The sequence below is a fragment of the Moschus berezovskii genome, chromosome 2 (assembly GCF_049115385.1).
Source record: "Moschus berezovskii isolate FMDL1 chromosome 2, NW_MosBer_1.0, whole genome shotgun sequence".
Lineage (NCBI taxonomy): Eukaryota > Metazoa > Chordata > Mammalia > Artiodactyla > Moschidae > Moschus > Moschus berezovskii.
Window position 1 is genome coordinate 94,623,030 of NC_142461.1, and position 14,081 is coordinate 94,637,110.

At 39.0% G+C, this 14,081-nt stretch overlaps 1 protein-coding gene across 5 annotated transcripts in view; it reads left to right on the forward strand.

Moving 5' to 3' along the window:
- Window positions 1-14,081, forward strand: part of FMNL2 (formin like 2) — a 339,988-nt gene that overhangs the window by 261,705 nt on the left and 64,202 nt on the right. For all 5 annotated transcript variants that reach the window (XM_055398865.2, XM_055398866.2, XM_055398864.2 and 2 more), the window contains exons 7-9: window positions 7,993-8,101; window positions 11,680-11,756; window positions 13,444-13,537. In XM_055398865.2, coding sequence (XP_055254840.2) covers window positions 7,993-8,101; window positions 11,680-11,756; window positions 13,444-13,537 — 280 coding nt within the window. The remainder of the gene's footprint in view (window positions 1-7,992; window positions 8,102-11,679; window positions 11,757-13,443; window positions 13,538-14,081) is intronic.

The following is a 14,081-nucleotide window of genomic DNA, read 5'->3' on the forward strand; positions in this document are numbered from 1 at the left end:
TTTGATTTGCATTTTCCTGTTAATTAGTGAGCATTGTAATGTACCTGTTAGCCATTTGTATGTATTTGGAGAAATGTCTTTTCAAGTTCCTTTTGCCCATTCTTTAATTGGATAATTTTTGTTTTTGCTATTGATTTGTGGGGGTTTCTTGTATATTCTGGATATTAACTCCTTATTACAAATTTGATTTGTAAATTATTTTCTCCCATTCCATAGGTTACCTTTTCACTCTTTCTTTTACTGTGCTTTTTAGATTGATGTAGTCTTACTTATCTGTTACATTCTTAAACCTGAGAAACTCGTTCAGAATTACTGTAGCTTTTTTTTTTTTTTAGACTCTCTTACAGTGAGTTGTGGTTTAAGGACAGCAAGACATGGTTATAACCAGAACTCTAGTGAACACTGTATACAGTTCAGGCTTGAATACATACCCGGTAAGAGAAATTCCTGTGTATCTACTCTGTGGTCAAGTAGATCCAAGAGAGCTACTTCCCCAGGTTTTGTCTGCTGACCTCGACATTATTTTTGCTTTCTGGACTCAGAAATCTAGGTTTGAGTTGCCCTGTCATTTATTAGAAATCAACTGGTTGGCTCTCGCTAATCAGTCATTCTAACAGCCTTTCAAAGCAGAGACAGCTTCTTCTGCATAGCACCTGCTGCCAGCGCTGTGCGAGTCGAGGTGTTCTCTACCAGCTCCTGCGCAGATGGATTGCCACGTGTGAAGTAGGCGGCACAGCTGTCACTATAGTACTAAACAGGGCACATTGTATAGGTTTCTTAAAAGATATTTGTTTGAGACAGTTGCCTAAATTTTTCATGCATTTTATTCCTACTAGCATTGACTGTAACTTCCACATTTATTATTTCATGTAACTTATAAAACACTGGTGCATAAATTAATACAGTCCGTTAGAGTCATTTTTCTTTGGTTTTGATCTTAAGTCAGTTTGGGCACGTGTTTCTCTCCACACACATAGAACTTGGTGAATACTACTGGCGGTTCTTCCAAGATAGTGTCTTACTATCTTTGAATGTGAGGGTAATGTTTAGTTTTCATTCAGTGCTTGGCAAGAGAGCAGGCAGTTCTCACAGCTGATGGAGAAGAGTGCTGGAGAAATTTGGTGGTGTTCCTGTCAAAATGACCTCTCAAAAAGCAGGATTTCCTGAAAACTCTTGAGACCTCAAAAAACAGCCCTAAATATCCCTTCTCCATTATCTTTTCTACAAAGGACAGGAGCTCCAAAAGTTGGACTCGGGGTTATTTTCTGCCTCTGGGAAAACCCTCTTTTGTGTTCACAGACCTAGAATCTCAAAACTCTTGCTTGCCTGTCTAGAGGAGGAAGGGTAGTCAGGAAGGCATTTAGTCCCCTAACCTCATGGTCCAGGCATTGGGTCACAGCCCGTCTATACATACGGAATGCCCTGGTTTTTCCATTCGATAGTTCTCTGACCCTGACGTCTTAGAGAACCAGCTCCAAGTCACCAGAGAAATGTAATTCTTGCAGAATCTTGTTTGACTGTTCCTTTGAACTTGAAGGAATTGTTACATGTATTTAGAATGAATAGGTTCTCAGGATTCTCTAAATGTTATGAGTTGTCAGGTGAAAATGGTGAAGTACCGGACCCATGAAAGCAATGAGAAAACCAGCAAAATAAGCCAGAGTCAAGTTTTCAGAACTCTAGAGAGTAAAGTCTTGTAGCAATCTGGGAAACATCAATTTAGGAAAAACAACTGAATCTCGGTAAGAGTAGCTAGCTTTGTGACATTTTAACTTGTGCTGTATCCCCTTCTTCCTCCTCTAGATCCACAGTAGCCTCATAAACCATTAGTTCCTATAGTCAGAGTGTAAACCACCAGCCTTGTAGGCAGTGGAGGAGGGGCAGAATGGAGCTGCCAGCTTTCCTCCTCCTGCTTTCTCTTCCTCCTCCTCCATTAAGCTGGATGTGCCTTGCGGTTTGGGAGCTACTAGTGAGGAGCCAGTCATGAAATTAAAAGACGCTTATTCCTTGGAAGGAAAGTTATGACCAACCTAGATAGCATTTTAAAAAGCAGAGACATTACTTTGCTAAACAAGGTCCGTCTAGTCAAGGCTATGGTTTTTCCAGTGGTCATGTATGGATGTGAGAGTTGGACTGTGAAGAAAGCTGATCTCCGAAGAATTGATGCTTTTGAACTGTGGTGCTGGAGAAGACTCTTGAGAGTCCCTTGTACTACAAGGAGATCAGTCCTGAGTGTTCATTGGAAGGACTGATGCTGAAGCTGTAACCCCAATACTTTGGCCACCTCACTTGAAGAGTTGACTCACTGGAAAAGACCCTGATGCTGGGAGGGATTGGGGGCAGGAGGAGAAGGGGACGACAGAGGATAAGATGGCTGGATGGCATCACCAACTCAATGGACATGAGTTTGGGTAAACTCCGGGAGTTGGTGATGGGCAGGGAGGCCTGGCGTGCTGTGATTCATGGGGTCGCAAAGAGTCGGACACGACTGAGTGACTGAACTGAACTGAACTGAGTGAGGAAGCTAATTTCAAATCTCAGTTAAGGGAACATGCACCATTTACTGTTGAAAAAATCTAGGGTCATTCATGATATTACATGGGGCAAAACTTGAGCTTCTCTGCCTCAGTTATCCATTGGAGACCATAGGGAAGCTAGAACTGCCTCCCACTGGGGCCTTTTTCATATATCACAATGCATTGGGGCAGTCTCTAACGTGGCCCTGTTTTATATGTTTCATAATAACTCCAGGAAGAAAATATTATAGTACTTGTTTTGCTATATGTAATTCTGTAACAGAGCACATGCCAAGGATATTAGTTTTCCACAGAAGCACCCATATCTTCTACTGAGGCAGTGATGTCATCCTTGTAAAACTTAGGTCTTTGTGGAAAGTTTATTCAAATAGCCAAAGTGGGATGATCAGTGTTTGTGAAAGATGAAGATAGCTTAGCCTCAAGCGCTGTGGCATAGAACCGGATGTGCCCTTATCTACCCTTTTAAAGATAATACATTGCCTCATACTTACTTGTGTTAACCTGACTGTACAGGAGCACCTTGTACATACAGTGTTTCACTGTGATGACTAATTTCATGTGAGTTGCTTGCATTTTTAATTGATGATGGATTCTTGCTGTGATGTTCCAGCTCTACCTAAGTGAATCCGTGTGACTCATGCGCTTGATAGAGGTGTGTGACTCTAATCAATCACCCTCATCAGTTTTCTCTGGAAACTTAATCATGGCATTCTGTTTTTATTGGCATCCAGGTGGGTGTGTGTGGCACCAGGGAATAGGATTTGCAAAGCTTAGTTGTTCTGATGATACTTGGGTCTTTTGCTGCATGTGTTGCGGTAGAATTTAGCCTCTTCACAGAAACCCTCAGCTTGGCTGTCTGTTTACGGACCAGCTCTCTACTTAAGAGGCCTTTGGGAAACATTCTTCCATGGGATGATTAAAGTGGGGAAAGTGTTATCATCTTATGATATAATTGGCTTTCTGTCTTCAGATGAATGTAAACCTAGACCATCTGCGAGAGGTTTTTTTTTTTGGTGCAACTTTTTCTTTATTTGGAAAATACTGTACATCCATTGTAGAAAATTTTAAATATAGATAGCGATGAATGGAAGTGTCTTGTGATTCTGTTACTCAGATTTGTGAGATGGTGTGTCTTAAATCTATGTCAGACACATACATATGGAATCTATACAACTGTTTCTGATGAACCTGTTTGCAGGGCAGGAGTAGAGACACAGACGTGGGGAGTGGACTTGTGTACATAATGGGGGGAGGAGAGGAGAGGACAAATTGAGAGTAACATTGACATATACACACTCCCCTGAGTAAAATAGGTAACTAGTGGGAGGCTGCTGTATAACAGGGAGTTCAGTTCAGTGCTCCGTGATGGCTTCGAGGGGTGGGATGGGGAGGTGGGAGGGAGGGGGATGTCTGTGTATATATAGCTGATTCACACTATTGCATGGCAGAAACCAACCCAACACTGTAGAGTAATTATCCACCATTAGGAATAAATTTAAAAAACAAATCTGCATTAGTAACATTTCATGTTCAATTATGTTCATTGTATGTCACCTTCTGTTACTTATCCCACAGTTTGTCCTTTCCTTTTATACTTCTTGAATTAGAGCCTCATTCAAACAACATTCATATGCCTAAAGATAGTTACCATGTTTTGGACTGTATTAACTTGGTCAAATATGACTTGATTGAGAAAAGGTTGTATGAGGGTTTTCAGTATCATGATTTGCGAGGAAGTGTTCTCGTTTGAGGTGTGCCTGTTATCACCTCAGCGTACTGTGATGTGCAGGTGTGTGTATGCCTATTGAGGTCATTTTACACGTTAGAATGTGCATGCAGTGGAAGGGGTGGGCTGAGGTGTGTACAGAGAACATCTTAACACAGGGGCTATCCATAAAATCTCTTGCTTCCTAAACTAAATGGTGGCTGAATCTACATCTTGATCTTTCATTTTCTCTTAGCATTTAATGGAGTTTAGCATAACAGTAGTTGCTTGGGAAAACCAATTTTGGGCCTTAAACACAAGGTTTGGTTTGCTTTCCTGTGGTTGATAGAGCACCAGAGGCCAGTTCTTTAAGACTGTTCATTCCATCTGGGAGTGCTTGTGGAAAGTTGAAATGTAGTAAATTGTTAGTCCTAATTCTTTTGGTGTTTTAGAGTCAACTTGGGGATCTATTAAAACCAGCTCCATGCGGATGTGTTCTTTGGAGAATGTTGATATTGTTCATTGGAGCTGGATTTAAAACATGTTCAAAAAGGTAAAAGGTGGACAGTTACTCAGGTGATAATTAAAGCAAATAAACCAAATATCTCATGGCATAAATGGTCAAGTTCCACAAAATATGCATGCTGAAGAGTAGGTTAATATACATGCTGACCCGTGACACAGTCCCTAGAATCTAGCCTTGGGGACTTAAAGTGATTCTCGGTTGTTTGCAAATACTTCATTTCTGCTGAGGTAAAGAGTTGTGACGTTTATCAGGTGTGCATTTACTTAATTGGGGGAAATTTTTTTTGAATGAGAATTCCAAAATACAGAGAAAAATTTATTACTAAGTTAAAAAAAAAATCCTTCTTTGCCTGGTAAGTGATTGAGGATAAAGATTTAAAAAGAAAACTTTGCTTACAGAGTGGATCAGCCACTCTGTTCTGATAATACTCAGATACTGCTCTTCTTAGCCACCTAAGCCTTAATTCTGTATAGTGGGATAATTATTAAAGGTGTGGGGGAAAGATATCTTCTAAGAGCCAGGACAGAAAACTCTTTTGGGATGACAGAATTGGAAACTTTGACAGGGAATTCATTAGCACGTATGGTTGTAGGCAGTAGCTTTTTAATGTGATCACTTGATGAAAGAGTCAGGTTGCTTCTCAACCTGTAGAAAGTCATTGCCCTGAATTCCAGGGAGGAGACTTGGGGGTCTAGTCTCATCACTTATGTCTAATTGCTCTGTAGATGTAACATCTTGGGGCATCATTTTTCTCATCTGTATCAGGAAAGGTTGATGTAAATAATATCACAGATCTCCTTAAACTGTCAATACTATGGTTGGTTATTGTTACTGGTTATGGTGGTGTTTTAACACAAGTTCAAATGTTGCCTTTAATTCTGTTTTTATATAAATCAAAAATCAGAGAAAAATTAATTTTATATTAACTGTCATTCACCTTAGAAAAAAAGTTCAACTTTTTTAAGCACAGAATAACATTAATAAATTTTTACTTATTTTAACATTAATCAATTTTACTTATTGACATCTTTGTATGCTTTCTAAACTCCTTGAATATTCATAAGTACCCATATGCTTTTTCATATTAAATACATTTCAAATGTTGATTCAGAAAATGTATTTGAGATTAACCACGTACTACAGCAATACAAGTCTTTTGTGTTAATGTTTAGTGGGTAGGATATTATAATCAATGTTTACTGGTTTCTGCAAATAATGTTAGTAAGGACAATGACTCCTTCTTAGAAAGTCTTATTACGGTATAGCTGATGTTATGGATTAATAAATAAAAGGGAGGAATCTGCTATGTTACTTTATGCCTCTTAGGAAGTACCATGAAATGTATAAGTTTGGTCTGCTTGCAGAAATCATTAAACTTTCTTTGGAAGTGATGCGGAAGTATATGCCTGTGTGAATGACCTGTCCCGTGTTCCTTAAAGAATAGTTGGCTTTGGTCAATCTATCTTCTGCAGTCACTGCTGCACTTAAACATAATTTAGCAAAGGATGATTGAGTCCCTTCATAACACCTTTTCTTTTTTAAAACTTAAGATTTCTTTGTTTTACACTAGTAGCCACTGTTTTGTTAGAAATAACTATCTCTCTAATCAACTGTTATAAAACAGACAAGTGATTCCACTAAAGAAATACAAACCTGGGGTTAAAATAAATTCAGAAGGGCAGAGGAAGGGAGAGAACTTTGGATATAGACTAAGAAGACTACAGATTCTTGGGTCATACTAGTCATGTGGTTGTTTGAAGCAGCCCCAGATTCTGTGAGACCTCAGTCAGGTGTGTCAGCCATCATGCTTGGGCTGGAGTTATGACAGAGTGAGACACCTTTTAAAATTGTGTTTTAGAAGTTGAAATTAGGCTTACTAACAGCGAATTCTGAATGTGTTTCCTGAACTTTGTTTTTGCATTCAAAACTGAATTAGGCTACCTTCAATTGCTGAAATGTTGTTTTCCAGGGTGAGGAAAGCAGACAGTCTTAGAAAAAGCATTCTTTAAAAGTAGCATGAGCAAAGCAGATTTTGCACAGTCAGGTATGTTGAGGCAAGTGACTTACTGGGGTGCTTTTCAAAAATTTCTTTGGCTCATTAGTAGGCTTATGTGAAAGAATCGTCTTTTTTTCCTGTTTGATAGTTTTTGAATAGAAAATGTCAAAATTTTGTTCAGCTGAACCATTGGAGACAAACCTGTCAATTCAGTTTTCAACTCTTAGTCCGCACCTGTGAGACTTCTGAAAGCAGTTAATATTAATGATAGCTTCCTTAAAATTTTTCAACTAGCTTTATTCAAGGAGAAGGAAGGTCTATAGCTTCTTTTGTGGAGCATTTCTGTCATTGACTCTCGGAAAGTAGTTGACGGCTTTTGAAACTTGCGTTCATTTCAGGAGTTGCCGAGAAAACTTGCCTGTTTTTCCTCTGAAGCTGTCATTTAAGGCTCATAATGAATCCCTTATAATTGTCATCTTTCTACTTTCCCCATCTTACACTGTCACTCTTTATGCCTTGTATACTCTGATAAATCTGCAGAAGGGAGAAGTAAGGCCTAGTAATGTAGAGTCTCCAGAATCAACCCTGATGTTGTCACATCCTAACCGTTTGCAATGTCACCACATTACTGTCTCAGTTTTAGCTGCTAGACCAGAGTTTGGGTGAGGGTGTGGAGGCATGTGTATACTGTTTAGGTTTTGCATATTAAAATTCAGTATTACAGGCTGATATGACAGCTGTATGACCTTGCCTAGGCTTAAACTCTGAAACAGGGACTCTTGAAAGCAGTGATGGGAAGGTACAGTTAAAATTGGGTCAGATGATAGGAGATCTCTGTATAAGCTGAGTTTTACCCCTTCCCTTGTTCACATATGTAATCTGTGTGCATGTCATGTCTACAAATCTAGCTTGGTCTGCAAATTAGAGCCTGGCTTGTTGATGAGTCTCATGTACAGTCTGATTTGTTATATGCTGTGAGTGGAGTTGAGCATCACTGTCCACGGGTATATGGCCTGACAAGATGATAACAACTGCACAGAATTGTCTAGGCCTCACAGTTTGTGGAAACAGTTTTATGGTGATGGGGTGCTTCATTAGTGGTGGTTTGACCTGCAATCCTCATTTAGGTGTAGGCACAAATAGAGAACAGTGTTCATTTTTAAAGTGCACCTGCCCATGCTAGGAAAGTAATCCTTAGTTTTATAGAAGTTTCCCTTTTTATTTGTAGATACAACACTTTGCCAAGCAGAAGAACCCTGAAAAATTCAAGATTAGTGAGTAAGAAAGATGACGTGCATGTCTGTATCATGTGTTTACGTGCCATCATGAATTATCAGGTATGTTTCTGTTTATAATCCTTAAAAAAAATATCTGAAATCATCAGACTTAATCTTGTTCTCTTTGGTATCTTTGTATTTCTATTTGAAGTAAATATCAGGATTTAATGAAATTTTTTAGAGAAGAAAGTTCTGGTTCCTTCTACTGCTCATAATTTATTTCCCTTTTAGTTAGCTTTTGTGATTTATAATGTATTTAAAGGGAAGACATTTTCCTCCTCCAGTGGTAAGCTTGTCTAGATTACTTGGTAAGTGTTTGTGAGTATTAGAAACAGAGTAAGCCACTGGTTTGGGGCAATACTGGAACAGTTTTAGGAACCTGGGGATGAATAATCTCACACACTGGGTAGGTCATTGTTCCACAGAGTTATGCGATGATAGGCAAGGAATTATGATTACTGTGTGTTGGGCCCTGTGGTTCCTAATCTTCATGAGACGCATTTGAGGATGCTTGGTAGAAGAGCAGAGTCCTCCTTAGATGACTGATACAGATTATCTTCACTCTGAGAATCACTGGGAGTTACTAATTACAGTATGTGGGATTAATCCTAACGACAGAGTGGGAATTAGAGCCTGCAGTATCTACGGTGAGCTGAAGGGTCAAAAGTATAGTTATAAAGTCAAAGAATTTAGACATGGTTCAAATAAGAAAACAGGATTTTATCTCCCCTGACACAGATTCTAGAGATGGATCCAAATAGGAACTGATGGTAAATACATAGGTCAGTATTAGAGTTCAAACCCAACATAAACTTGGCAGATTAAATTTAAGAAGGGAAACATGCATTTATTCTTTCAGTCAATTTTTTTGAGCATTGCCCGATAGACCCTATTCTAGGCATAGGGATCACAGCAGCAAAAAAATAAATACCCCAGGGAACTTACTTTCTATTGAGGGGAGACAGTGATAGACAATTGGTGAACTATATAACACTCCGGATAATAATAGTGATGAAATAAAAACTGACACTTACACAGTGCTTCCTACAGTCTAGTCCTTTAAAGCCTATTACTTAATTTAAGCCTCAAGAGTCCTGTGAGATTGGTAATATTACTCTCCTGTTTTACTGATGAGGAAACTGAAACACAGAGAATTAAGTATGCCTATAAGTGGTGAACTCGGATTTGAACTGAGGAAAACTGGCTCCAGAAAACTATCACTAAGTCCTGTAGCAAAAATAATCAAGAAATAAGAATAAATGCCAAAAATGTGAGTTCATTTTTAAATAGGCTAGCCAGAAAAGCCAGAAAAGTGTCATGGAGAAGGTAACATTTATGTAAAAACTAGAATAAGGGAACAAGGTAAGGAATGTTTAAGAAAGAAAATTATAGTCGGAGAGAAGGGCAAGTGCAAAAGTTCCTGAGGCAGGAATAGGTCTGGTGTGCTCAGGTCAGTTTGGCTGGATCAGAATGAGTCAGTGGAGAGGAGTAGAAGGTGAAATCTGAAGTTGCAGAGGTGTCCTGATTATGTAGGGCTTTAAGTCATTGAAAGGACATTAGCTTCATGCTGACTGGAATGCTATTGAAGGATTCTGAGGAAAAGTGTGACTTGATCTGTCACTGGAATTTAGCATGATCCATCCAGCTTCTTTGTTAGGATTGACTCCAGGGGGCAAAGACAAAAGGAGGTAGACCTTTTAGAAGGCTGTTGCATTAATTTAGGTGAATGTTGATGGTGGTATGAACCAAGGTAATAGCAGCAGAGGTGATGAGAGGTGACCAGATTCTGATTTTGTTTTGGTGGTAAGGACAGTAGCAGTGGGGGTCTGGTGAGGAGTCAAGGACAGCTCTCAGCGGTTTGTCCTGGGCACCTCTGAGATGGAGTTGCCATCTACTAAGACGTGGAAAGCTGCAGGATGAGCAGATTTGGGAGACCTTATTAGTATTCCAGTTGGAGAGATGTTAACTGTGAGATGTCCATCGACATCTAAATAGAGATCTTAAATAGGTGGTCAGAAATGCCAGTCGGGAGTTTAGGGTCTGGAGGTCTGGGCTGGAACTACAAGTTTGAGAGTCAGTAGATGGCCTATAAAGACAGGGGAGTGAAAGAGATCTGCAGGGATAGACAGAGAAGGAATAAGCTGGTTCTCAAATAACTTTGGGCACCTTGTTTAAAGTCAGAGAAATGAGGGAATACTAGCTAGACTGACTGGGAAGCAGCTGAGAAGTAGGAGCCGAGTCCAGGAAAGGGACTCAGCTGTGCCCAGTGCTGCTGCTGACTCATGTAAGATGAAGATAACTGGCATGGGCTCTAGCAAAGTGCAGGTCTTGGATCATCTTGATACAGTTTCGTTGGAGTGGTGGGGATGCCATGCCTGATGGACATGGTGTTGAGAAAGAATAGGAGGAGAGGAATTGGAGACCATGAATGATTTAGAATTTTGCTGTAAAAGAATAGCAGAAAAATGAGACAGTGGCGGGACACAGGCTGTAGGGTCCAGAGAGATTCTACTTTTGTTGTTTAAGATAAAAGAATTTGCATCATGTTTTTTATGCTAATGGAATGAGTCAGAGAGAAAAATAATGATGGGGGAATGGGAGAATTGCTGGCGCATATGATGTTCTTTGGTCTTCCCTGGTGGCTCAGATGGTAAAGAATCCACTTGCAGTGAAGGAGACCTGGGTTTGATCCCTGGGTCGGGACAATCCCCTGGAGCAGGGCATGACAACCCACTCCAGTATTCTTGCCTGGAGAATTCCATGGACAGAGGAGCCTGGTGGGCTGCAGTCCATGGGGTCACAAAGAGTCGGACATGACTGATAATGTTCTTGAGTAGTGAGAGGGATTGGAATCAAGAGCTCAAGTGGGGGAAGGGGCTTAGATGGGAGTGTGGAGAGTTCATCTTTAGGAAGAAGTAAGGAGGGAAGCCACAGATCTGTGTGGGTGTATTGATGTGGTGGTGGGAGCTTTTGGAAGTTTTTTTACTAATTGCTTATATTTTCTGGGTGTAATTGGAAATAAGGTCATGAGCTGAGAGTTTGCAGGAAAAAAGGAATAATTCCTCACCTTGGCAGAATTGAGAATGATTCTTGATCCTTTTACTGATTTTTGTTCATTTTATAGAAGGACGAGTTTACATGCCTCAGAGCAAAGCAGGTTTTCCTAGGCTTTGGGTCCTAAGAGCCATTGCTGATAGAAAAGGAATTAGAGATGGTGGTTGTCAACCCTGCTGCATAGTGAAATCATCTCAAAGAAATTCACATGCCAGGGCCCCATCCTTGAGATTCAGAATAAATTGACCTGGAGTGAATCCCAGGGAGCTGGTGTTTTGTTGACTTTACCAGGTGATTTTGCCAAACAGCAGGATTGAGATCACTGGCCTGTAGCCTTTTCATCATTTTGATAGAGACACATATAGTTTATTCATTGAGAATGGGAATATAGTACCTTGATAATAGCATCATTCCTGAAATTTTTCATAGAGAAATATGTGCAGACACTGTGCTAGAGACATAAGTGTACTTATGATGATATAAAATTACATTAGGTAGAAACTTCAGGTTTTTGCTTTTTAATCAACATTGACAGTCCTCTCAAATAACTCCTAATGCTTTGTTTTTTTCCATACCCATTTCAGTATGGTTTCAACATGGTCATGTCTCACCCACATGCTGTCAACGAGATTGCACTAAGCTTGAACAACAAGAATCCAAGGTAAGCTGGATTCATAATGTCCAAATCTTAATCAGCAGAGAGCTCGTCAAGAATCAAATTAGAGTTTGGAAACTTTCAAGAGTCACTTTTTGAATTCAGATTGCCAGTAGACTCCTCGGCTAAGTAGAATTTTCTTTTCATCAATATTACAGTTTTACATGTGGCGGATTTGAGAAACTGGTGACAACTCTGGCCCTTCTCTTCAAGCTTTCATTCCTCTTGAGGCCTGGTTCTCAGCATCCTTGCAAATTTAGCAAAACTTGGTGAAGAGCATGAAGCTGCCAGGTTGTCAGGATTGGATCCAGGAGAGTCTTGATACAGCCCTAGTCACACCACTTAGTGCTGAAAGCTCCCTAAAACTACTACTGCTTGTCCACACTTCATTTGCAACCTTTACACATGTAACTTTTATTACCAAACCAAACAGAAAACACCACAAAACAAAAATAACTGCATGCAGGTTTCTTTTCATGTTCACTTTCCTATAAAGGCAAGTGCCATATACTGTTGATTTCACCGATTACCTCCAAAAGCCTGTCTTCATCAATTTATTTTAGTTAGTATAATGCCTTTTCTGTTCTAATGCATGTCTAGTTTCACACTGTTACTCCCTTTTATCAGATCTCTCTGACAAGATTGCACATCTGAAAACTGTTAATTCAGCTAGAAAATGTGATTAGAAGTTACACCCTTTGTGATTGAAAATGTAATGCAAACTGTAAATCCTATTTAAATGTTGAATATTATTATTTCATACTTCCCTTGATGAATGCCTTGCAACTTTGTGCTTGCTTCCTTAAGTTTACTAGAATCCCAAGTAGTCATGCTTCTTTGTGTCTCTATCTGACACTGAGGGAAGTCATTGTTCTTTTTTTTTAAGACAATTGATATTGTGGCTTTTCAGAATGATCTTTGTTTAGAGGTTGGCAATAGCTTTTATTCCAGAAAAAAGATGAAATACTGAAGTAATCATACTCTGAGGAAATGATGCTGTCCTTGACATTGTGTTTGAAAACTTAAATTGTATCTCTAAGGTTCTCCTTCTAAAAATATTTTAGATGAAGTTTTATTTTCTTGAGTCAGAGAAAATATTCTTGTATTAGCACAGCTCTAAGCCAGCTCCTTTCACATCCTGTATGGGAAGAAGTAGTTTTGGAAGCTTGCATTATCATTGGAGGCTTGTATGGAGCCACTGAAAATTAGCAGATTTGTAGTGTATTAATAGGATATTGATTTCAGACTTTTTCAGCAAATGTTATATCTTTGACTCCAGAACCAGAGAAAATATTTATTCAACGGGTGATTTGACTGAAAATTCTGTGTTTCCTATCTTCTTTAACTCATTAAAAAATACTTTTTCAACCATGTTACCCTGAGTCACTTGATGATAGATGATAGAACAAAAAGACTTAATATTCCCAGAATTAATTTTCATTTATAAGTAACTTGTAATCCTGGGAGTGGGAAATATGCCTTGCAAACTTGCTACCCCAGAGAAGCCACATGTGTAGAAGATTGTAAAGGTTTTAAAATGTATGTGTTTTAATATAACTGTGCCTTAATTAGTAAATGTTTAAAAAAATACCCTGGCAAATATTTATTATCATATTCATCTTGGAAGGAACAGCTGACTCATCGTTCATTCACTTTCACTGATTTGTGAGTTTTTTCCTTCTTGTTTTGACAGAACAAAAGCCCTTGTCTTAGAGCTGTTGGCAGCCGTTTGTCTTGTCCGAGGCGGGCATGAAATCATTTTATCGGCATTTGACAACTTTAAGGAGGTAGGATATTCTCATCTTAAAAAGTATGTTCACACAAGCACCTTACATTTAGACATCTTTGAACGGAATGATTTACCTTTTGCATGTGTCTGTGTGTGTGTTATTGAAATAGAATTGACATATAACTTAATAGTTTCATGTGTACAACATAGTAATTTGATATTCGTATATATTGCAAAATGATCACAGCAATAAGTCTACTTAATGTCCACCACCATGGTTTACTTTTTATTTATTCTAGGGCCCAAAGATATAATTGTTAATTTTCTCAAATGTCACTGAGGGAGAAGTAAGGAGCTTAGTCTAAATATCTTAAATGGATGCATTAAGCTTTCTTGACTGTCCCATTTCCAAGAAGAGTTAAAAGCTCTTTGTAGCACTCCTTTTCCTATGGAGAATATGAAATAGCCAAGTCTGAAAACTGGTTTTGTTAAATGTATGTGGTTTTCATTATGGTTGTTACTTGAGCATCCACCTTGTACATTTTATGAGCTCTTTCATCATAGTTACTTTCCTCAAATCATGTGTATGATCCCTGCTTTTC